This window comes from Bos taurus, chromosome 18 (genome assembly GCF_002263795.3).
Source record: "Bos taurus isolate L1 Dominette 01449 registration number 42190680 breed Hereford chromosome 18, ARS-UCD2.0, whole genome shotgun sequence".
Taxonomy (NCBI): Eukaryota; Metazoa; Chordata; class Mammalia; order Artiodactyla; family Bovidae; genus Bos; species Bos taurus.
This window is the reverse complement of record NC_037345.1, coordinates 63257219-63279519: the sequence shown is the minus strand read 5'-3', so window position 1 is coordinate 63279519 and position 22301 is coordinate 63257219. Positions and strand designations below refer to the sequence as shown.

At 58.4% G+C, this 22301-nt stretch overlaps 2 protein-coding genes and 1 long non-coding RNA gene across 7 annotated transcripts; 1 reads left to right on the top strand and 2 right to left on the bottom strand.

The window, feature by feature from the left end:
* Positions 1 to 3: 3 nt before the first annotated feature.
* TFPT (TCF3 fusion partner) lies at positions 4 to 7647 on the bottom strand. Its single transcript, NM_001075274.2, has 6 exons — positions 7565 to 7647; positions 6937 to 7195; positions 1977 to 2047; positions 801 to 870; positions 509 to 721; positions 4 to 157 (listed from the first exon to the last, which is right to left on the bottom strand). The coding sequence occupies exons 1-6, from the start codon at positions 7585 to 7587 to the stop codon at positions 38 to 40; spliced, it is 756 nt and encodes a 251-aa protein (NP_001068742.1). The 5' UTR covers positions 7588 to 7647; the 3' UTR covers positions 4 to 37.
* Positions 7600 to 19020, top strand: PRPF31 (pre-mRNA processing factor 31). The gene is made up of 14 exons (NM_001206285.2): positions 7600 to 8138; positions 10291 to 10475; positions 10567 to 10627; positions 11083 to 11166; positions 11807 to 11904; positions 12480 to 12586; positions 13260 to 13429; positions 14537 to 14694; positions 15089 to 15178; positions 16726 to 16853; positions 16929 to 17001; positions 17464 to 17592; positions 17696 to 17794; positions 18621 to 19020. Exons 2-14 carry the CDS (start codon positions 10299 to 10301, stop codon positions 18744 to 18746), a joined length of 1500 nt encoding a protein of 499 aa, NP_001193214.1. The 5' UTR covers positions 7600 to 8138; positions 10291 to 10298; the 3' UTR covers positions 18747 to 19020.
* An 86-nt stretch (positions 19021 to 19106) lies between these two features.
* On the bottom strand, positions 19107 to 22237 carry LOC101905303 (uncharacterized). 5 transcript variants are annotated; one of them, XR_813019.4, is made up of 4 exons: positions 22003 to 22237; positions 20934 to 21550; positions 20035 to 20098; positions 19107 to 19930 (listed from the first exon to the last, which is right to left on the bottom strand). It is a non-coding gene; the product is annotated as an uncharacterized lncRNA (long non-coding RNA). The 5 variants fall into 5 exon arrangements; XR_009491471.1 differs by having other exon boundaries at positions 20035 to 21550; XR_009491469.1 differs by having other exon boundaries at positions 19107 to 20098.
* Between the last annotated feature and the right edge of the window lie 64 nt (positions 22238 to 22301).

Below are 22301 nucleotides of genomic sequence, written 5' to 3'. Positions count from 1 at the left end.
GGCGAGAGTGGGGGCTAGTTTATTGGGGGGGAGTGAGTTAGTCAAAGGGGGGGCTGGCTAGGGTGGGGTAGGGCAGCAGTTTGTCTGGCCCCCGAGAAACCCAGCTTGAGTCGAGGGCCTCGTCCGCTTCAAAGCCAAAGTCTTCCTCAACCTTGATCTGGGGGAGATGAGAGTGGGGCGTGAGGAGGCCCTGGCCCGACGGCCCACAGGAGGTGGGCCCGTACACGTGTCCCCGTACATGCTCCCCAGAGCTGCCCCCACCCCCTCTCCCTGCTCTGCTGCCAGCCCGCCCGGGTATCTGTCCTTCTCTCCAGAACCTCCTCCACGTCTTCCTTCTCCACCCCCACCTGGCATTTTCCAGCTCTTTCTCCTTCCCAGGCCAGCCTCACCCCTTTCCTCCTCCTTGCAAGGCCCTCTCTCCCCAGCCGTCCCAGCCTGGCCTTTCCCTGCTTCCCCTGTGGCCCCCGCTCCCCCTGCACCCCTCTCCCTTCCCCCCAGCCCCCCTCACCGGGGCCAGTTCCGGGGTCAGCGCAGCCCCGACTCGCCGGGTGTCGCGGGGTGCTCGCCGCCTCTTCCTCCCGCTGGGCCCCTCACCGGGGGCCGGGCTGCCTGGCTCCGGGGGTGCGGGCGTCCTCCGAGGTGGGGACAGCCCCTCTTTATCTGGAGGCTCGTTCTCTGCATTGCCGGGGGTGGGGGCATCTGTGCCCTGGCTGCCCTCATCCTGGCAGACGGGAGAGGGGGCAGGTGAAGGCCATGTCCCGGGCTCCAGGCCCGCCTACCTGCCCGCAACCCCAGCTCACCTCCAGCACGATGGTGAACTGGCTGGAGCGGTAGTCATCGCCGTAGGAGTCCAGCACTCTCATGAGGAACCTGCAGAGAAGCCGTCAGGGGAGCCGCTTTACCTTCTGCCCGGCAGGCGGGAAGGGGATGCAGCGCAGCTCTGACCCTGAAGATCTGAGACACCCGGGTGCCCAGTGGACTCGGGGCAGGACAGGGGGACCTCTGCACCTCAGCTCCTGCTCTGGAACCCCGGGGTGTGACCCCCGCACCGGGGCAGCCTGCAGACAGTGGCACAGTAGCTCACGATGGTGCCACAGGCCCGGTGGGGTGTCGACTCAGTAACTGGTCAAACATACATTGTCATTTTCATTGGTAGCTAGGAGGCGGGCCCAGGGCCCTCACTCATGACCCTGCCTTCTCTTCCTGCTCTCTGCTCCCACAAGCTTTTTGGTTTTCTGTCTCTTCTGAGCTCTGACCAGATGGTCCCCATAAGCCAGCGCCTGGGCGGAGCCTCTTCCATGCACCTCTCCTCTCAGCACATGGCAGCTGCTCTTGAGGCTGTCGGCTACAGAAGCCTCTGCCACCTGTCCTCTCCTCGGGCACCTGGCATGCATTGAGAGTGAGTGACTGACGCGCGGAAATGGTAGATTCTGCTTATTTTTATTTAGTTGCGCTGAAAATCAGAACCAAATGGTTACCCGGCATGTGAAATGAGGCTCGTGTGACTGAGGGAGTGAATTTTTAATTTCACTTCTTAATGAACTTGGTCGGTTACCACTAACCATGAGAGTGGCAAGGGCCACCGAGGAGCTACGTTTTTCACTTCACGTGAATTAATTCGAAGAGTTCATGCCCCGAGGGCTCCCATTCAGTTCTCAGCAGCCCTATGATCCTGGCATTGCCCTGTCTCGATGTCTCCTCAGCAGCCTGTGATCCGGGCATTACCCTCCCTTGATGGTGGCCTAGTGCTCAGACAAGGGTGTGGCTGGCCTGGAGGCACCCAGGACCAGGTCCTCCAGGACCAGGGCTCAAGGCTGGGTCTGTGACCCTCGGGCTGGTCTCTTGCACTCCGCCCACCCCATTCATTGGGGGCACACCCGCCGCCCCAGGCCTGGGACTCAGCTTGCTGCCCAGGCCCGACCGGAGATGGTGGGGACAGAGGCTGAGACGTGAGACGCAGGCCCCAAGGGTGTTACCTCCGTTCCTGCTGGAGTCTCCGAGTTATTCTCTGCACCTGGTGGAGCCTGTTCAGGACCCGCTCGTTCACCTGCGGGGAGGTGGAGAAAGCACACATCAGCCGGGCTCTGAGATCAGCACGGTGAGTGGGGCCCCTGGGCACCAGGGATACTGGCCGGGGCCTCCAGGGCCCGTGTGTGTGCCGCTTCCCTGCTCACTGCCTCTCCTGTTCCACTGCCTGGTCCACTCCGCTCACACTCGAGTCCCCTGGCACGGGCCAGGCCTGGGGGCACTCAGCGCACTCCTCCCCAGGTGTCTATGAGGCTCACTTCCTTCAGACTGTGCTCAGGGACCTCCCTGAAGGTCCAGAGGTTAGACTCTGCACTTCCATGGCAGGGGGCACAGGTTCGATCCCTGCTCAGGGAACTAAGATCCCACGTGCCTCACAATGTGGCCAAAAAAAAGAAAAACACCTGCGTCAAAGGCCCCCTGCTTAGGCCTCCCCCACTTCCCACGCCAGAGCCCCAGGTCCGCCCCACTCAGCTCCGCTTTTCCGCCGCCTTCCAGCCTCTGTCTCTACTCAGTGTCCTCAGTGTCTCCGCCGCCAGCACAGAAGCTCCAATGGGCTGAGGTCTGTGCCCCTGTCCCCAGGGCCTGGAGCAGAGCCTGGCAGGGGGGTGCTCCCTAAACCCTGCCAACCAGAGGACTTGTTCACAGAGTGATAGTGTTTCAAGGACTCCAAACCAGGAGACAGGCTGGAGATTAGGGCAGGAGGTGGCTGCTTTAGGTAGGGCCGTCACGGGAGATGCGTGGACTGGACTGCTCCTGGGTCAGAAGGACCTAGGTTCGAATACCAAGCTGCCCTTCTCAGCTGTGTGGCCTTGGGTAAGTTCTTAACCTCTCTGAGTCTCAAGTTTCTGCACTGGTCAAAGAGTAATAACGTAACTTACTCCTGGTTGGGGTTGGGCTAAGAGCAGAGGTTCAAGCGCAGCTCCGTTTGAGCAAATGGTGAGTCTCTCTGGAACCCAGCATCCAGCTGTTAAACAGGGCTCGGGATACCTGCTGCTGCTTGGCGGGAGGGCAGGGGGCCATGGGCTGAAGGTTCCCAGCCTGGCATAGAGTGGGTGTTCTCGGGAGAGTGCTCACTCTGCCAGCGCCACCCTTGCACTGAAAGACTCTGAACAGAAGGACACAAGGAGCCTTGAAATCACTGGGAGAGAAAAGAGTCTCGTGGTCGTGGAGAGAAGAGAGGTTGAGGGGAGCTGAAGGATGGAGCGGAGCCGAAAGCCTCCTGGTCAGAAATATTCCCAGGTGGCCCAGCAGTCAAGAACCCGCCTGCCAACGCAGGAGACGTGGGTTCGATCCCCGGGTTGGGAAGATCTCCTGGAGGAGGGCACAGCAACCCACCCCAGTATTCTGCCTAGAGAATCCCATGGACAGAGCCTGGCGGGCTACAGCCCATGAGGTCACAGAGACTTGGACACGACTGAGCAACTAAACAACAACAATAATAAAAATAAATGGATCTGGTTTATATATATTATGTGTACTTATATTAGGTATCATGCCAGACATCCTGGAATGTGAAGTCAAGTGGGCCTTAGCATCACTACGAACAAAGCTAGTGGAGGTGATGGAATTCCAGTTGAGCTATTTCAAATCCTGGAAGATGATGCTGTGAAAGTGCTGCACTCAATATGCCAGCTGTTGCTGCTAAGTCGCTTCAGTCGTGTCCGACTCTGTGCAACCCCATAGACAGCAGCCCACCAGGCTCCCCCATCCCTGGGATTCTCTAGGCAAGAATACTGGAGTGGGTTGCCATTTCCTTCTCCAGTGCATGCCAGCAAATTTGGAAAGCTCAGCAGTGGCCACAGGACTGGAAGAGGTCAGTTTTCATTCCAGTCCCAAAGAAAGGCAGTGCCAAAGAATGCTCAAACTACTGCACAGTTGCAATCATCTCACACGCTAGTAAAGTAATGCTCAAAATTCTCCAAGCCAGGCTTCAGCAATACATTAACCATGAACTTCCAGATGTTAAGGCTGGCTTTAGAAAAGGCAGAGGAACCAGAGATCAAATTGCCAACATTCGCTGAATCATCAAAAAAGCAAGAGAGTTCCAGAAAAACATCTATTTCTCCTTTATTGACTATGCCAAAGCCTTTGACTGTGTGGATCACAATAAACTGGAAAATTCTGAAAGAGATGGGAATACCAGACCATCTGACCTGCCTCTTGAGAAACCTATATGCAGGTCAGGAAGCAACAGTTAGAACTGGACATGGAACAGACTGGTTCCAAATAGGAAAAGGAGTACGTCAAGGCTGCATATTGACACCCTGCTCATTTAACTTATATACAGAGTACATCATGAGAAACGCTGGGCTGGAAGAAGCACAAGCTGGAATCAAGATTGCTGGGAGAAATATCAATAACCTCAGATACGCAGATGACACCACCCTTATGGCAGAAAGTGAAGAGGAACTAAAAAGCCTCTTGATGAAAGTGAAAGAGGAGAGTGAAAAAGTTGGCTTAAAGGTCAACATTCAGAAAACTAAGATCATGGCATCTGGTCCCATCACTTCATGGGGAATAGATGGGGAAACAGTGTCAGACTTTATTTTTTGGGGCCCCAGAATCACTGCAGATGGTGACTGCAGCCATGAAATTAAAAGATGCTTACTCCTTGGAAGGAACATTATGACCAACCTAGATAGCATATTAAAACGCAGAGGCATTACTTTGCCAACAAAGGTCTGTCTAATCAAGGCTATGGTTTTTCCAGTGGTCATGTATGGATGTGAGAGTTGGACTGTGAAGAAAGCTGAGTGCTGAAGAATTGATGCTTTTGAACTGTGGTGTTGGAGAAGACTTCTGAGAGTCCCTTGGACTGCAAGGAGAGCCAACCAGTCCATTCTAAAGGAGATCAGTCCTGGGTGTTCTTTGGAAGGACTGATGCTGAAGCTGAAACTGCAGTACTTTGGCCACCTCATGCGAAGAGTTGACTCATTGCAAAAGATTCTGATGCTGGGAGGGATTGGGGGCAGGAAGAGAAGGGGATGACAGAGGATGAGATGGCTAGATGGCATCACCGACTCAATGGACATGAGTTTGAATAAACTCCAAGAGTTGGTGATGGACAGGGAGGCCTGGCATGCGGCAGTTCGTGGGGTCGCAAAGAGGCGGACACGACTGAGGGACTGAACTGAACTGAACTGAATACTTGTATTAGGGCTTCCCTGGTGGCTCAGCTGGTAAAGAATCCGCCTGCAATGTGGGAGACCTGGGTTGGATCCCTGGGTTGGGAAGATCCCCTGAAGAAGGGAAAGGCCACCCACTCCAGTATTCTGGCCTGGAGAATTCCATGGACTGTATAGTCCATGGGGTCGCAAAGAGTAGGACATGACTGAGCGACTTTCACTCACTCACTCATACTTACATTACCAACTTCCTATCTATACACATACATAAAACCATGTTACAAAGAGTACTTCTAGGAATGTCTGGTAACTGCTGGTGGGGCGCATTTGTCTTGTGTGTCTTCTGCGTATTTATGAAGGACTGGGACTGCTGGCCACAGGGTATGCATAGGTTCAACCTTCATGCACTTCAGAGGAATGTATGTAATTTAATGTCCAGAGCTGACCCTGCTCCAAGCACTTCCACTGGTCCTGCTGCCTTCAGCCTGGCCTTCAAATCCCCTCCCCCAACATCCCCATCAAACCAAGTGCCTCTCCAGTCCTGAGCAAACCCTGCGCTAGTGAAGTTCCTAACGTACTTCTCCAGCTTGCCGTGCTCCTGCTTACCCTAAGCCTCGGCTCAAACCTCACTCCCCTGTTAGTTCTCTGTCATCCCTGCCTCCTCTTCTCCTCTGCTCCTACCCGAGTGCAGGCCTCCTCCTCTCCTGCCTGGGCCACTACACTAGCTGCCCCCCTCTTCCAGAACTCACCCAACACCACTGTCATAGGCTGGATTTTTGTTGTTTAATTGCTAAGTCGTGTCCGACTCTTTGTCCCCAAAAAGTGGTGTGTTGGAGTCCTAATTCCCAGGACCTCAGAATGTGGCCTTATTTGGACACAAGCTCTTCACAAAGGTAATCAGGCTAAATGAGGCTATTATAGAGTGGGTCCTAATCCAGTATGGCGGGACAGTCACACACACACAGAGCACAGGAAGAACGCCATGTGATTCTGAAAGCCGAGATCGACAAGCCAAGGAACGTGAAAGATCCCCAGCAAGCCACTGGAAGCCAGGGAGGGTGCCCAGAACAGATAGCAGATTCTCGCTCACAGCTCTCAGGGTGAACCAACACTCCTGACACCTCAATCCCGGACTTCTAGTCTCCAGACCCTGTGACAGTACATTTCTGTTACTGAGCCACCCGTCTGTGGTTCTTGATACAGCAGCCCTAGCAAATGAGTCCAACCAAAGACAGACAGTCTTTCAAACACCCGGACCTGACCCTGTTCCTTCCTATCTGAAACCTTTTGATCGCTCCCTTTACTCTCAAAAAAGAAAAAAATCCAAACTTCTTGCTATCATATTCATGGCCTTTCAAGATCTGGGCCCGGCTTCCTACTCCATACTCATTCTCACCAAGGAGGCTAACGCAGTGATTCAGCGGAAAGAACCTGAGTCTTGGCAAAGGCTGTGGGGATGGAGGAAGAGCTGAGAGAGATCGGAGAGGCAGAACGGACAGGACCTGAGTAAATGATGTCAGGGGTGTGAGATCTGAAAAGTCAGATCAGTGGGTTAGCAGTGAGCTGCTTTGTGCTGTCAAATGAAGCTCCTAGAGGAGACAGCCCTCCAAGGTGCCTTGCAGGGTGCCGGACACACTCTAGGTGCTAAATAATGAATGAATGAGTAGACGGAAGGTTCATTTACCTGGGCAAGGAAAGCTGGGTACCTAGACAGGCAGACACTGGGAAGGATTACTAACTCAGGCCAGAGGAGCCCCAAAGAGGGGGATCCACACTCACCTACCTGCTCGATCTCCCGGCAGCGCCGACCCAGCGCCTGGTACTTCCTGCGATTTAGTTCCCTCTGGCGCCGCCGACGGCCCCGGGCTGCCTCTTCCTCTTCATCTCGCTCCCGGAGCCCGGAGCCGCCCAGACCCCCGGACACAAACTCCACTTCGGTCTCAAGCTCGCTCTCCAGGATGTGACCACCGAAGAGCGGAGGCAGCGCCAACTCCGAGCCTGGCGGCGCCGAGAACTCCTCGAAGCCCACGGCGGCCATGGTCCTGTAAGGTCGGGGGGGGCTCAGGGACCCCGACGCCCCGTCTCCTAATCCCTCCTCGTTGAGGCCTTGGAAGGAGTCCAGGCCCCTGGCCCACCCCTTCCCAGGATTCAGAAGTCCAGGCTCCCAGCCCACCCCTTCCCAGAATCCAGATCTCTTCACTGGACAGCTCAAGCCCCAACCCTTCACCCAGACCCAGGGGTCCCGGCCTCCGCCAGACCCGCAGCCTTCTGCCTCAGGATGCATCCTGCTCGAGTACAGACCCCTGACCCTAAGCTAAGGAACTGCACCCCCGCGTCAGTCCTCAGCGCAGACTGCTATCAGGCAGCTACAATGTCTCTTGAAATTCGAAGTTTTCCTCAAAATCACTCACCCCTCTCTCTGCTCCAGTTCCATCTCTCCTGCTCGGGGAGCCCCAGGCCCCAGAACTTCCAACCTCGGCAATCTCCGTAGGTTAAGTGGTTCGCAAAACTACCCGTCCCGTCAGGCTACGCGGCTCCAACATCCGGGACTCTGCCGCCACGCCTTCTGGGAGCGGTAGTTTCCTATTTCCGGTTCCGCTCCGTAACCTTTCCACCTCCACCCCGACTCCCGGCTTAAATTAAGCCTTGCTTTCTCATTGAACGCCTCCACCGTTCGTCTCAGTTGCCCTTTATTCTTATCCTGACACCCTGTCGCGAGGCTGCGGCGAGTCTGTTTATCGGGCTCAGTTCACAGCGGGCCGCGAGCTGGATAAGGCGCCTCTCCTTTCGGCCTGCTCACCCCTTCTCCGCCTAGCTTCAGGTGCTAATAAAGTTGTTCCAAACGCTTCAGGAAAGACGAGGGGCGGTGGCCAATCAAAGCGCAGCTTTGCCTCGACGAGGGCGCGAGGGTGAGACGTCATCAGTGAGCGTCGAGCGCTGTTTGGAAGCTATCTTCCTAGAGACCGTGGAGTGAGGAGGGAAGAGGTGAGCGTGATGGAGACGGGGGAAGAGCTAGAGGTCGGATTCCCGGGCCGGGGGGGGGAGGGGAGGGAGTGAAAGTGAAAGTCGCTCAGTCGTGTCCGACTCTTTGCGACCCCATGGACTGTAGTCTACCACACTCCTCCGTCCATGGGATTTTCCAGGCAGGGGTACTGGAGTGGGTTGCCATTTCCTTCTCCAGAGGATCTTCCCAACCCAGGGATCGAACCCAGGTCTCCCGCATTGTAGGCAGATGCTTTACCATCTGAGCCACCAGGGAAGTCCCTGGGCCTGGGGGGAGGAAGTATCCAAAGAGAAAGGGCGGGCATTCGTAGACCGACTACCCAAGGGTCTCAGAGCGCCTTCAGGGTTACATCTCTGGGGTTTTAGCGGGAGCAGGAAAACCGTTCCTGGGTGTCTTAGTGCTTTGCATGGTGGTGCCTGGAGAAACAGGTTTAATCAAATCATTACTTGAATAAGTAATGTGTGATGCGCCTTAGGGTACACACAGGGCGTGTGCTGTGTGTATTACCAAGCAAGCTATCTACTCTGGAGCTGGAATAGAAGACGAGAACTGAAGATAAGGAGGTGTTGAGCTGGTAAAAAAGGGAGGGTATGAAGACCTAAAGCGAGGGGAAGAAGTGGGTAAGAGAAAGAAATGTGAGGACTCGTGGGGTATAGGGGATAGGGGCAGAGGCTGAGGCTAGGAAGGTGGGCTGGTGTCAGGCGAGGTCGTGGCACCTACTCCGTGCCAGGTGCTAAGCTGGGCGCTGAAAATGGACACGGTCTCTGTTTTCATGGAACTCTTAGCTTAATAGGGAAGGTGGACATCAAACAAAATGTCAGAAGTTTAGAGAATTTCAAGTGTTGAAGTAAACAAACTGGTTCATAAATTGTATAGCAACAGAATAGGATTCAGTCTTGGAGTCAGGGAAGATCCACGCTGCAAGAAATATTGTTTGTGTCCCTGCGTTAGGAATGAAAAAAATAATATATTCAGAGACTGGAGAAAGAAAACCAGACGTGGTTAGCATAAGGATTTAAGTCACTTATTCATTCCTTTGCCCAGTATATCTTGAATACCTACCATATGCTAGATGTTTTGTTAGGTGGTGGAGATACAGGAAACAGACAGATCCGGGCCAATGGCAGCGTAAGCACCAAGTGCTCACCACTGGACCGCTGGGGAACTCCCTGAAGCTTTTTTGAAACTTTATCTTTTTTTTTTTTTTTGGAGTATAGTTGATTGACAGTGTTGTGTTTCTGTTTTATTGGCCCAGCTGCAGGGCATGTGGGGTCTTGGTTCCCTGACCAGGGATCACACCCACTCCCCCTGCAGTGTCTGCTCAGAGTCTCAACCACTGTCAGTCCCTCTTTTCCCTTATAGATTATTAGAAGATACTCAGTAGAGTCCCCTGTGCTATACAGCGTGTCTTTGTTGGTTACCTATTTTCTGTATAGTAGCATGTATATGATACATATGTCTTACTGAAAAAGAACGGGAGGAAGGAGCAATTTCTTATTTGAAAAAAAAAAAAAAGCATTGGGGAGGACAGAGTGAGGGGATTGTACCTTGTAGAATGGTGCTTTGCGTGGGCTTTACAAAAACAGTCTGTACAGCTCCCCCGGCTGGATGAGGTGCTGCTCCGTGCCTGAGGTGATTGGCCTTCAGGCTCTGGACATTTTAGGCCCTGCCTGGCTGTCCTGACATCTGAGGAGACCATTATTTCAGGATATCTATCACCCATTTGGGGCCCAGCTATTGGTGGGGTGGGGCCTCTGCAATGGGTGGAAGAAAAGGAGGATGTAAGAAGAGGTTGTATCTCATTAAGAGGAGGGGGTGTGCTTTTTCCTAATAAGTCTTAGAGACATTGGTGTGAGGCTGTGCGGTGTCTTGTCCAGTGAAGTGAGGCTGGGAAGGGTGAGCTGTGACTGGAGACCACCTGGTTCTGGGAGGTGGCTTCACACTCAGCAGGTGTTTGTTGAGCATCTGTGATGTGCCAGGCACCGTTAGGAGCCAGAGAGCAAAGCAAATGAACGTACCTTGTCCCTGCGGTGCCTGCGTGCAAGTGGGGTTGATCAAGAAGGACCAGGGCCTTCTGGCCGGGGGAGCCCCACTCCCCATAGTGAGGGGGAGCCCTGCCCTTCCTCCCTACAGGCCTCAGGATGTCTCTGGCTGATGAGCTCCTGGCCGACCTCGAGGAGGCAGCAGAAGAGGAGGAGGGAGGAAGCTATGGGGAGGAGGAGGAGGAGCCAGCCATCGAGGATGTGCAGGAGGAGACCCAGCTGGATCTTTCCGGGGACTCAGTCAAGAGCATCGCCAAGCTGTGGGACAGCAAGATGGTAAGCGGAGGTCCCAGGCATGCCGATGCGGGCAGCAGCCCCCTTTTCCTGGTGGGACCTGGGCTCTGACTCTGCTCTCCTCCCCGCACAGTTTGCCGAGATCATGATGAAGATTGAGGAGTACATCAGCAAGCAGGCCAAAGCTTCAGAAGGTGCCTTCTCCCCTTCCACTCGTGACAATACTGTCGCCACTGTCGTGATCAGAGCGTGAAGAGACAGGAACAGACTGGAGGAAGAGCTGTACCAGGAGAGGGAGCCGTGGGCCAGGCACCCCAGGGTGCAGCTTAGGGAACAGACACAGTGCTGGTTCTCCCCACCCTCAAGCTTCCAGCCTTTCAGGAGCCCTCAGACATTATTCTGGGGAGTATGGCTTCTAGTCCTCAGGGAGCCCCGAGAGGGTTTAGTTCCAGGGAGAGATAAGGTCAAATCTAGACTGGCCGGGATGGAAAGACGGGAGGTTTGCAGACATGCAAACCTGTTCCCTAGTTTCTTCTTCAGCCCCTCTGTGCCCCGCTCCAGCCACATCCCTGGCCTCACCCAGCTGGGACCTGGGAAGGGGTGGGTGCTTAGACACACACCCATACCAAGCTATTTCTCGTCCCCACAGTGATGGGACCGGTGGAGGCGGCCCCTGAGTATCGGGTCATCGTAGATGCCAACAACCTAACAGTAGAGATCGAGAATGAGCTCAGTGAGTACTGGGAAGGGCAACCAGTGAAGATCGAGAACGAGCTGAGTGAGCACTGGGAGGGCAAGCAGAAACAGCCCTGCCTGGTGTCCCCCACAGCCTCTCCCGTCCCCATTTGAGGGGCGGGCAGGATCCCAGGCCACCGTCCCTGCTGGCCTTGCCCAGGGTCTTGCCCCTAAGCCCCTGTATTAGCTCAAACATAGGTTCAGCTACTGAACAGAATGGTGACATGAGAAGGAAGTTTATTTTCCTCTCATGGGAAAGTCTGGATGAGGAGCCCAGGCTGTCTGAGTCTTACTGATCTGTCACCTGTTTCGTGGTACAAAGTGACTACCTACCTCCAGCCATCACCTCTACATCCCCATCAGCAAAAAAAAATCAGGAGAGAAGAGGAGGAGGGCACATTTTTTCCTTTAAAAGAGTGACCTGGAAGTTGCCCGTGTGACTTGCTCTCACGCCTTATGGACCAGAACTGATCTACACGGCCGCAGCCAGCAGTAGGGGCAGCCTTTGTGCTGTGTGTCTGTGAACCCAGCTGCCAGGAGGGGCTCCCTCACTGCAGGACGAAGGGCAGATGGGTGCTGGGGGAGCCCGCGGCATCTGCCTGCCCCTCATCAGGCTCCTGCCCGCCCTGTGCCCCCAGACATCATCCACAAGTTCATCCGGGATAAGTACTCAAAGCGATTCCCCGAGCTGGAGTCCCTGGTCCCCAACGCCCTGGATTACATCCGCACTGTCAAGGTGAGTGCAGAGGAGGGGCCCCCAGCCACCACGCCTGTTGAGAGCGCCCTGCTCTTGGACCCTCTGGGTCTGAGCTGGGGGGTCACTCAGCTCTAGGCCAGAGGCAGGATGGGAACAGGGAGCAGAGATCGGGGGAAGCCAAGACCCCAAGATGGCAACAGGCCCTGGAGCGTTCAGGGAGAGGGAAGAGGCAGGTGTAAGACGTCATCAAGTCAATCTGGCCCCCGAGGCTCTGGGTCTGAGGGGAAGGTCCCTACGGGAGGGTCAGGCATGTGAAGGTGGGACACCACCCAGCACCCAGGCTCCCGCGAGAGTCGAGCAGATGGGGGTGGGGAGGAGACGCGGTCAGACCGCACTCGGAGTGGACACGGGCAGCAGGCCTGTGGCGGCAGCCAGTCCTCCGCAGGTGGACTGTCTGCTTCCGGGTGAGCCCATCTGGGGCAGACAGTGCAGATGCTTTGAGCCGCGGGGTTGTGGGAACTAGGGGTAGACGGGGGCGGCCACTGTCCCTGCAGGAGAGGTTCTAGAGCCTCCTGAATCCCTGGGCCTCCCCCCCTTACCCCCTCCTCCCCCAGGAGCTGGGCAACAGCCTGGACAAATGCAAGAACAATGAGAACCTGCAGCAGATCCTGACCAACGCCACCATCATGGTCGTCAGCGTCACTGCCTCCACCACCCAGGGGTGCGTACCCAGCAGGCCCGTCTGACAGCTGTTGGTCGTGGGGCCCCCGCGGCACGGGTATCGGGGTCAGGAGGACTGGTCCCTGCACTGCCACGTGTTCGCCAAGCACCTCCTGCAAGCCGGGCTCTGGGCCCGGGGTCCCCGGCAGTGGGAAGCCAGCCTCCCCCCAGAGCCTGTGGTCCTGAGGGGTGCGGCGGAGGGCAGGCCTGTAATTAGAAGTGGCATCCCCTAACGAGGGGCACGCGGGGTCTCCCCCTGCCCCTCAGTGTCTGTGGCGGGCCTGAGAGAAGGGCAGAGGCGTATCACCCCACAGCAGGGCTCTGACCGGACAAGCCGTGAATGGGCAGGGTCGACGGCAGCTGGTGACGGTGCTCCTGGGGAGCAGGTGGACAGGGGCCTGGCTGGTCGGCAAGGCCAGGCCTGCAGGGTCCAGGGAGCTGAAGGGAGCGTTTCAGAAAGAGGGAACACCTGCGAAGAGCCCGGCTGCAGCCTGGCCTGGGCCAGCTTGCCTCCCCCGGGCAGAGAAGGGAAAGCGGCAGGGATGTGCCGCCACGGGCTGCTTCGCTTCCAGGCCTCGGGGCTGGCGGGGAGGGTGGGGCCCCTCAGCACTCAGGACAGGACCCCCGGAGGTCAGGGTCATTCGGTGTGCCCCAGCTGCACCCCCACCCTGCAGGCAGCAGCTGTCGGAGGAGGAGCTGGAGCGGCTGGAGGAGGCCTGCGACATGGCGCTGGAGCTCAACGCCTCCAAGCACCGCATCTACGAGTACGTGGAGTCGCGGATGTCCTTCATCGCCCCCAACCTCTCCATCATCATCGGGGCCTCCACCGCCGCCAAGATCATGGGTGAGGCCGGGCCCTGCACCCGTGACTTCGGGGAGGCCTGTCCCTTTCTTGCGAATCGGGGGGTGTTCTACACGTCCTGGGGCCCAGCACGCGGCCACCACCCCCACCCGCTTGTCTGTCCGGAGATCGCAGACCAGTGTGGCGGCCGGCAGAGCTGGGGCCCGGCAGCTGCAGGGGCGGTGGGGCATGGCCAGTGGGGGGGCCGGGGACCCGGGGCTGCCTGGTGATGGGTCAGCTCTCTGCGCCCCAGGGTTCCCCGCAAGACGGGGGTGCTGGTCCTGGCAGCGTGATAGGAATAGAGTGCATCCGTTCCTCCTCAGGGCTCTCTGCGGCTGCAGAGCGCCCCCCACCGCCTCCCCCAGGCACCTGGTCCTTTCAGCCAAGGAACACTTCAGGGCACATGTGTGATAAAGCAGCGTGTCAGTCACCGCAGGCGGGGCTTCGACGGCGAGATCTGTCCTCGGGATAGACTGGCACTGGGTGTTGGGGTGGGGTGCTTCCGCGGCCTCACCTCGGGGGTGGACGGCCCCTGCTCGCGTGTCCTCTCCTGGTCACCCCGTGTCCCGGTCTCCTCCTCCCATCAGGGCACCTGTCCTCATGGTTGGGGGTCCAGCCTGGGACATCGTCTCACCTGGCTCACCCCTGTAAAGGCCCTGTCTCCAGATTCTAAAATGTTGGGGGCTTAGGACTTCAGCGAGTGAATTTGTGGGGGACACAGTTCTGTCCGTGAGGCAGGCGTGTGCAGGATTGCGGAAAGGATGAACTCCTGCTTCCCCCACTGCCCACCACCTCTGACCTCACATCTTTGGGCAAACCATGTCACGCGCCTTGGTTTCCACCCTGGAGACCAGCGGGGGTGTTGCCCGCACCTGCAGGCCACGTGGCTTCCCAGACACGGGTCAGGTTCCTTGTGCGCCAGGGGCTCACTGTGCAGCCTCCGGCACGTTGCTTCGCCTCTCGGAGCCCCTCTGAATCCTCCCAAGATGGGACACGTTGATGCTCCCTGGCGGGGCCCCCTCAGAGCTGCAGCCGGAAACTCTTGTGAAGGTGCAGTGCTCGGCGGACCCCCCTGCCATCCCACTGATGCCTGCCCCCCTCCTGCCTCAGGGGTGGCCGGCGGCCTGACCAACCTCTCCAAGATGCCCGCCTGCAACATCATGCTGCTTGGGGCGCAGCGCAAGACACTGTCGGGCTTCTCGTCTACCTCGGTGCTGCCCCACACCGGCTACATCTACCACAGTGACATCGTGCAGTCCCTGCCCCCGGTGAGCGCCCCCTAGGTCCCCGGGTCACTGCTGGCGGCAGGCGTCGGGAGCCAGAGGGCGGGCCGCACAGGCGGGTGCAAGGAGGCCGGAGCGATGGGCTGGCCTGGGGTTCTGCCAGTGCCACCCACCTGCCGGGCACGGAGCCTGAGCTCCGAGCCTCAGTCTCTCCGTCTGTACGTGGGCGAACTGGACCTGGTTCGTCTGCAGACGGGAGAGGAGGTGGAAAAAGACCCCAGTGATGATCACTGGTTACTGTGACGCATCAGTGCAGGCCCACAGCCGCAGTGGAGGTGGAGGCTGCCGTGCAGAGAGGGCAGCAAGGTGGCAGTTCTGGGAAGCGTGGGCTCTGAGGCTCCTGCCTCGCTCTGACCTGCTTCCTTGTCTGTTGCCCCAGGATCTGCGGCGGAAAGCCGCCCGGCTGGTGGCCGCCAAGTGTACTCTGGCAGCTCGCGTGGACAGCTTCCACGAGAGCACGGAGGGGAAGGTGAGGGCGGCATCGGCGTCCTCGTGGCTTGTCTGTGGTCTATCTGTGGCCTGTCTGTCGTCCATCGAGGAGCGCAGTCATCAGAAGACGCCCCTGCACGGGGACTCACAGGGTTGGGGGGCGGGGGTGTCGTCAGGCCCCACCCAGAGCGGCGTCCCCTCCCCCACACTGCCATGATGATGGCCTCAAGTGCAGTGGCCCAAAGGGACACGGGTTTGTGGTCTTAGAGTCCTGTAGGTCAGAAGCCCACGGGGGTTCCCCGAGCTGAAGCTGCGGTGCTGGCTGAGTTTGCTCCTCCGGAGGCTTGAGCTCGGGAGGGCCGCTCCCGGCCGTTTCCAGCTTCCTAGGGCCACCGCGCCCCCTGCTCGGGGCCCCTGCGTCCATCTTCAGAGCCAGCACAGCATCTGCATGCTCTCCCTGCTCTGCCCCTGCCTGCACTTCTTCTCTGACCCTTTAAGGCCCCGGTGATCCCACTGGGATCCCACACACACCACTAAGCTCTCATTCCCCGTTTCGAGATCCCCAACCCAGTCACACCTGCAGAGCTCCGCTTGTCAGGTAGTGATGAGCTCACAGGAACCAGTTGGTAGTAGACACCCTAGGGCGGGGGAGGAACGTCTCTGCTGCATCGGGGTGACTGGACACCTTGGGGTGGGGGAGGAACTTCTCTGCTGCACCGGGGTCTGTCTGGACACCCTGGGGCAGGGGAGGAACTTCTTTGCCGCAGCGGAGTGTCTCTCTGGACACCCTGGGGTGGGGGAGGAACGTCTTAGCTGCATCGGGGTCTCTGGACACCCTGGGGTGGGGGAGGAACTTCTTTGCCGCACCAGGTCTGTCTCCTGTGCCAGCTCTGCCCCTAAGCTGGTATTTATCCCGTCAGCCTATCTTCCTGGGTAGGCCTGTTCTGTGACAGGAGACGTGTCCATCCCGTGCAGTATGGTTTTCCAGGCACCCAGCCTGGCACAGTGTTTGGGCCTCTCTGACCACGGGATACAGCAGTGACCCAGCCAGACGAAAGTCCTACCCTGTGGCTTCTCCACTCTGGCTGTGGGCGGGCGGTGATGGGGAGACACACGCTGGTCAATATGCAGGGCATCCAGGGTGCTGAGTAGAGACGGTGGGGAGAGGAGGTCATGGAGGTGCCGAGGGAGCTTAGACTGATGAACCTGGAAGGCGGGAGGGCTGCTCTGAGGAGGTGAGGGTTTAATGTGGACCTGCGAGCAGAGAGCAGGCGAGTCCCATGGACACTGGGGGATGGGGTCTGAAGCAGTCGGATGGTCAGCGCCAGGCTGGAGCCCAGCGAGCCCCGGGGAGGGGGAGCTGGTGGGACAGGGTGTGTCACGTTGAGCCTGTGCACCCTGGGGAGAGCCTGGCTCCTCAGAGGAGCTGATGGGGGCCAACTGGGGTCCTTCCTGAAGGAAGAGCCCAGAGGGATTCTCAGGTGTGGCGGTCTCCAGGGCATCCCCCTTACTGACCTGAGAGGAGCTGGGGCGGGGTCAGGCCAGGCCTATGGAAGCTGCTGCCGGACCCCAGCCCACACTCCGCAGGTGGGCTACGAGCTGAAGGACGAGATTGAGCGCAAGTTTGACAAGTGGCAGGAGCCGCCTCCCGTGAAGCAGGTGAAGCCACTGCCTGCGCCCCTTGATGGGCAGCGCAAGAAGAGAGGCGGCCGCAGGTGGGGCCCGGGGACCAGGCGGGGCGGGAAGGGCTGAGGCCCCCCTTCCCGGCTGACCCCCCTGGTCCGCCCCAGGTACCGCAAGATGAAGGAGCGGCTGGGGCTGACAGAGATCCGGAAGCAGGCCAACCGCATGAGCTTCGGAGAGGTCACACCCCCCTACCTCGCGCCCCTGCATCCCCTCCACTCCTATGGCCATGGCAACACCTCAGCCTCTTCCCTGGTCCCCTGGCTTCCACTCTCTCCCAGCCCCAGAGGGATCTCCGTGACCGCACAGGCCCCCAGGCTCACCTCCCACCTTCCCCACCCCACCACCCTGCTGTCCAGGGCTTCCCAGGCACCACCCCTGCCAGGCCTTTGCTACCTAAGCATCACCCCGCTGGTCCTGCCGGAACTAGCTCGCGTGTCATCAGTGAAAACTGTTTCGGTTCTTCACACGGCACAGACACACACACATTCCCCCTCAGCTCAAGCAGTAGTAACAGGACCCGTGCTCCTCACCGGGGCCCCAGCAAGGCTCCCTGCGCTCGGGGCCCAGGCAGTCCCGGGTGGGTTGGAGCCCTGGGCTGACTGAGGGGCGGCTGACACCTGGACGTCTCCCCTCCACCAGATCGAGGAGGACGCCTACCAGGAGGACCTGGGTTTCAGCCTGGGCCACCTGGGCAAGTCGGGCAGCGGGCGGGTGCGGCAGACGCAGGTGAACGAGGCCACCAAAGCCAGGATTTCCAAGACGTTGCAGGTGCGGGCTGGGTCCCGGGGATGGGGGCGGGGCCTGGGGTACGGGGTCAGGCACGGGTGTGCAGACCCAGGCCACAGCCCTGAGCGCCCTGCCCTCCCCGCAGCGGACCCTGCAGAAACAGAGCGTGGTGTACGGTGGGAAGTCCACCATCCGCGACCGCTCGTCGGGAACCGCCTCCAGCGTGGCCTTCACCCCACTCCAGGTACTGGCTCTCTGGGGGCAGCAGGCCCGGGGAAGGCCATGTTCCCCCATCCTGGGCTGCTGCTTCCTTACGTGCCCCACTTTGGGGCTGCCATTGGTTTGGGCGGGGGGCTCCAAGAAGCCCCTGAGGTTGAATCGGGATTCCCAGCACACGGCGAGGTTTGCAGGGACCACTGAGTCTCTGTGGCCCCGAGCAGGCCCAGCCGCTCCCACCCGAGGGATGCCTGCTGAATTCCGGGGGCACTGTCGCAGGCGCTGAGGTGGACAGACACACACCAGGGAGTTCTACCCTCTAGGAGTTTATCTCAGGGGTCAGACAAGTAAGATACATAGTGTGTCGGGAGGTGGAGAGTGCTGGGGATGAAAGGACTAGGGAGACGGAGCCTCCAGAGGCAGCCTCAGCGAGATGCGAATCCCCGGGTGTGAGACACTTGAATCAACGCCGGCCACGCATCAGACCCCCAGAGCAGGTCGTTAAGTCCTAGCTGGGGCTGCGGGCAAACTTCTTACTTCTTGGACTCGGTGTCCTCATTCAGGAACTGAACGGGATCAGCCTTTCTCACACGGTGGTGTATTTAAAATCGCCTGGGGAACTTGTTACAAATTCAGGGATCTAGGTCCTCCCGGCTCGCCTCACCCCCAGAACCACAGAGGATCTCCCAGGGTAGGGGAGACCTGGGGGTTGGCATGCCCTCCGCATGCTTGCCCAGAACCCCAGGCCCATCAGGAAGGGCTGTGGGCCCCTGACACGCCACAATTCCCTCACTGGGAGGCTGTTAGAGACCAGGCCGTCTCCCCACCCCGCCCCATGTCCCTCCCCTGCCCAGGGCCTGGAGATTGTGAACCCACAAGCAGCAGAGAAGAAGGTGGCGGAGGCCAACCAGAAGTACTTCTCCAGCATGGCCGAGTTCCTCAAGGTCAAGGGCGAGAAGAGCGGCATCACGTCCACCTGAGGGGGGTGCCCGGCCATCACTGGCCGGAGGGACACGGGGGCCCCCCCCCAAGGGGGTCGGGGCCCAGAGGGCCTGGGGCTGCCAGCAGGGAGCAGCGCCCCAGGCCAGCCGCTGTGGCGTGACGGCCAGTGAGGCCTGGGAGGAGCTGGCCCCCGTGTGGAGCTCGCCGCCCCCTCTGCAGACACACAGCCAGGCCTCACCACGCGTCGTCTTTAACTGGGAAAGGAGGTATCTTTGGAATGGACGTAATTAAAAGCACGTTATCAGGATCCAGTCTTGGCGAGTGAGCGTTTGTCAGCCACCTGGGTGGCTGAGGAGTCAGCGCTCTGGGGTCTGGTGAGCAGAGCTTGGGCTCCGCAGAACCCAGGTCCACCCTGGGCCTGTCACCTCCTCCTCGTGCGGTTCCGGGGCGAGGGGCGCCCTGTCCATCTCCAGGCCCCTTCGAGAACCGCGCTCATTCTGAGGCCCCAGCTTCCAGCACAGGCCACCTGGGTGCTTGCGGCATTTGGACGGTTGGTCTCCACCCTGCAGGCCTCCCCACTCACATCGCCAGGCGCACCCGTGGGGACACAGAGATGCTCAGGAAGCACTCAGCACCGGGCTCAGCCTCAGGGCCCCGTCACGGGGGCACTGTTGTTACTCCAGTGTTGGCTGAGGACTTCCCGCTCCCACCCTGGTGCGCCAAGCCCTGCTTGTGCAGGGCAGACAGGCGCCCTGCCCTGGGGGGCACCCAGCACTATGAAAGCACCTGCCAGGTAAGGAGAGTGCTGTGCCTCCAGGGGCCGCCTGCTCTGCGCTGGGAGCTGGCTTCAGAGCTACTTGCTGACCTGTGAGGTCAGCCATCCTCAGCCACCCTGGAGGAGCAGCCCCACGGGGAGCCAGGCCTCTCCAGCTCACAGTGTCTCCTTGGGCCTCTCTCCAGCTCATTGGGTCTTGGCTGAAATCTCTCTCCACGGGGCTCCCCCGTCACCACTCGGGGCTCTGTGTGTCTCTGGACCCCAGTCTCCCCCTCATCCCAGGGGTACTCTTCCTCTCCCTCACGTGAAAGAGTGTGCACACCTGGGAGGTTCTTTCTGAAGGCAGATAACCCCAGGCCACAGAACTGTCTTCCCAGACTTACCCTGGATCTGTGTAGATCAGCCTTGCTTGAAAGTGACGACCTCTGCTGACCTCTGCCTGTGGGTCTGCCAGGGAAGGGCCACCTGTCAGAGTCCCCGCCCCGGCCACACTGAACCGTTGAACCAGTGGACAGGGGCACGGAGATGGAGTCTCAAGGAATCCCAGTCACCTGGCCTGACAGTCCCGCATCCTCTTAGAACAGTTTCTCCAGGTTTAGTATGCTTCAGGATCACCTGGAAGGAGTTTGATTCAGCTGGTCTATGTGTATGTGTGTGTTTTTAGTCTCTCAGTCATGTCCGACTCTTTGTGACCCCATGGGCTGTAGCCCGCTAGGCTCCTTTATCTGTGGGATATCCCAGAATACTGGAGTGGGTGACCATTACCTTCACCAGGGGATCTTCCCCCCTCAGGGATCGAACCTGCGTCTCCTGCACTGACAGATGATTCTTTCCTGCTGAGCCGCCAGGGAAGCACACAGTCTATGGTGGGGCTCAAACACATGCCTTTTTAACAACTTCCCAGGTGGTGTTTATTGCTGCCAATGCAGGGACTAACATTTTGAAAACTACTACTCTAGAAAGTTCTCTACCAGATTAGCAGCATGTTCGAATCATCTTCAGAGTCAATTACCATGTCTGGTTCCCATCCCAAGAAACTCTTGATTTAATCGGTCTAGGGCAAGGCCTGAGTATCTGAATTGTTTTAAGCCCCCAGGTGCTTCTAATGTGCAGCCAAATTTGAGAACCATTGCCCTAGACCCTTGCTACTCAAAGTGTGAACGGTGGGCCATCACCATCACCTGGGAATCTTAGAAAGCAGGGCCTGGGACCTCCTGAATCAGAATTTGCATTTGACAAACCCCCAAGGGATTTTTAAGCCATCTTAAAAATATTACTCTATCCAGGGACCACATGTTGAATAACAAGACTGTTATGGATCAATAACTCTTCAACTCTAGTGATCAACCAAGAAGTTTGTAGAAATAGAGATCCCTAGGCTTCACTCCCCAGGCCTGGGTGATCCTGAAAGCAGTGCCTGCCTTGCCAAAGGTGATTCCAGTGTTCTCACCTGCATCTCCCCTGGAGTTCCTTAGTTTCCTCCTCCTAGAGGAGCTGGGCAGACCTGACTTCCCATCTCCACTGTGTGGCCCAGGGCAAATGCCTCCTGGTTTGCAGAAGCACCGGTACCTAGCAAGTCTTAACCACAAGTCATTCCCCGTATTCATCCATGTATTCATTCTGCAAATGGTCTACTGAGAGAGAAGACTCAAATCATTAGGAAAAGGATGGCATACTCGCAAAAGTAGGTTCTAATGAACAGGGCTCATGGGACCGCTCAGAACGGGAGGTCAGGGAAGTTTTCCCTCCAACAGAAGACCACCGAGCTGAGATGTGAAGGACCAGTAGGCGACAATCATGGTGGGGGGAGGTGCGCGGGGGGGCGGGGGACGGAATCCCATCTGTACCTTCTGCGGCGTCCTCACGACAACAAGCGAACGGAGGTGCGGAGGAGACTTACTGTCCCACAATCACGTCACCATTCAGAGGAAGGCCAAAAACTCCATGCCACTTCCCAACCAGTGCAGCTACGCGTGATGTCAGTGACTTGGGGCATTATCTTCTGCTTCCTTTTCTTCCTTCCTCTGAGTTTCAAAGATGGGCCGTGCAACTGAGAGACCGGTCCGCCTGGCCAAGACACAAGGCAGGCGGAAGGATGCGCGCTGGTCCCAAGCTTGCCTGCGATGCCCGGTTTCACACGCTTACAGGAGCGGGTACCGCCCACTCGTCACATCGTTGGACGGACAGAAATGAACGACAGCCGGGCCCACGAAGGGGAAGGGGTGGACGCTCTTGCCTGGCTCCGCCCTGGGGCTGCCTTGATTGGCAGGTGCCTTCAACCTGGCCCCCGCTTTGAAGGCACCTGTCTGTTTCCGATTAGGTACGCGGCCTTTAACGCCCACTCTCCATGCCTTCCTCCGCTTTCCCCACCCACTCCTGGACCAGCCAATGACTGCAGGGCAGAATGTCCCCCCACGACCAATGGAAGACGGCTCCAAACTTGACGGACGACTTCCCGCCCCTGATCAGCCTAGCTCCTCCCTCCGACCAATTGGGTTACGAGAGGGGGGCGGGCATACCCAATCAGGGCGACACAGGCATCTGGATTGACGCACAAGTCCTCGCGCTGGCGTGTTGTGCCCCGAGGCGGGAGGAGGAGGCGGAGCGGGGAAGACAGCGTGAGCCAATCCTAGCAGCCCGCGGGGGAAGCCAATCGAACGCCGCGCCTTGCAGCGATTGTCCAATCACCGAGAGGGAGCCGGCCGCATCCCGAACAAGAACCAATAGAGCGAGCTCGACGGGCAAGAGCGACATGCGGCCGGAGCAATGATAGGCCTATATTCGGGGGTCGGGGGCGGGTCGGCGCCAGAGACGAGAA

Excerpts from the sequence above, each read along its gene's own strand:
- PRPF31 (NM_001206285.2), top strand. The coding sequence starts at position 10,299 with ATGTCTCTGGCTGATGAGCTCCTGGCCGACCTCGAGGAGGCAGCAGAA. Across the intron at positions 11,905-12,479 it reads ATTACATCCGCACTGTCAAG|GAGCTGGGCAACAGCCTGGA; the intron begins GTGAGTGCAGAG and ends CTCCTCCCCCAG. Across the intron at positions 13,430-14,536 it reads CACCGCCGCCAAGATCATGG|GGGTGGCCGGCGGCCTGACC; the intron begins GTGAGGCCGGGC and ends CTCCTGCCTCAG.
- TFPT (NM_001075274.2), bottom strand. The coding sequence starts at position 7,587 with ATGGAACTGGAGCAGAGAGAGGG. Across the intron at positions 7,196-7,564 it reads GAACTGGAGCAGAGAGAGGG|GACCATGGCCGCCGTGGGCT; the intron begins GTGAGTGATTTT and ends CCGACCTTACAG. Across the intron at positions 722-800 it reads AGTTCACCATCGTGCTGGAG|GATGAGGGCAGCCAGGGCAC; the intron begins GTGAGCTGGGGT and ends CCCGTCTGCCAG.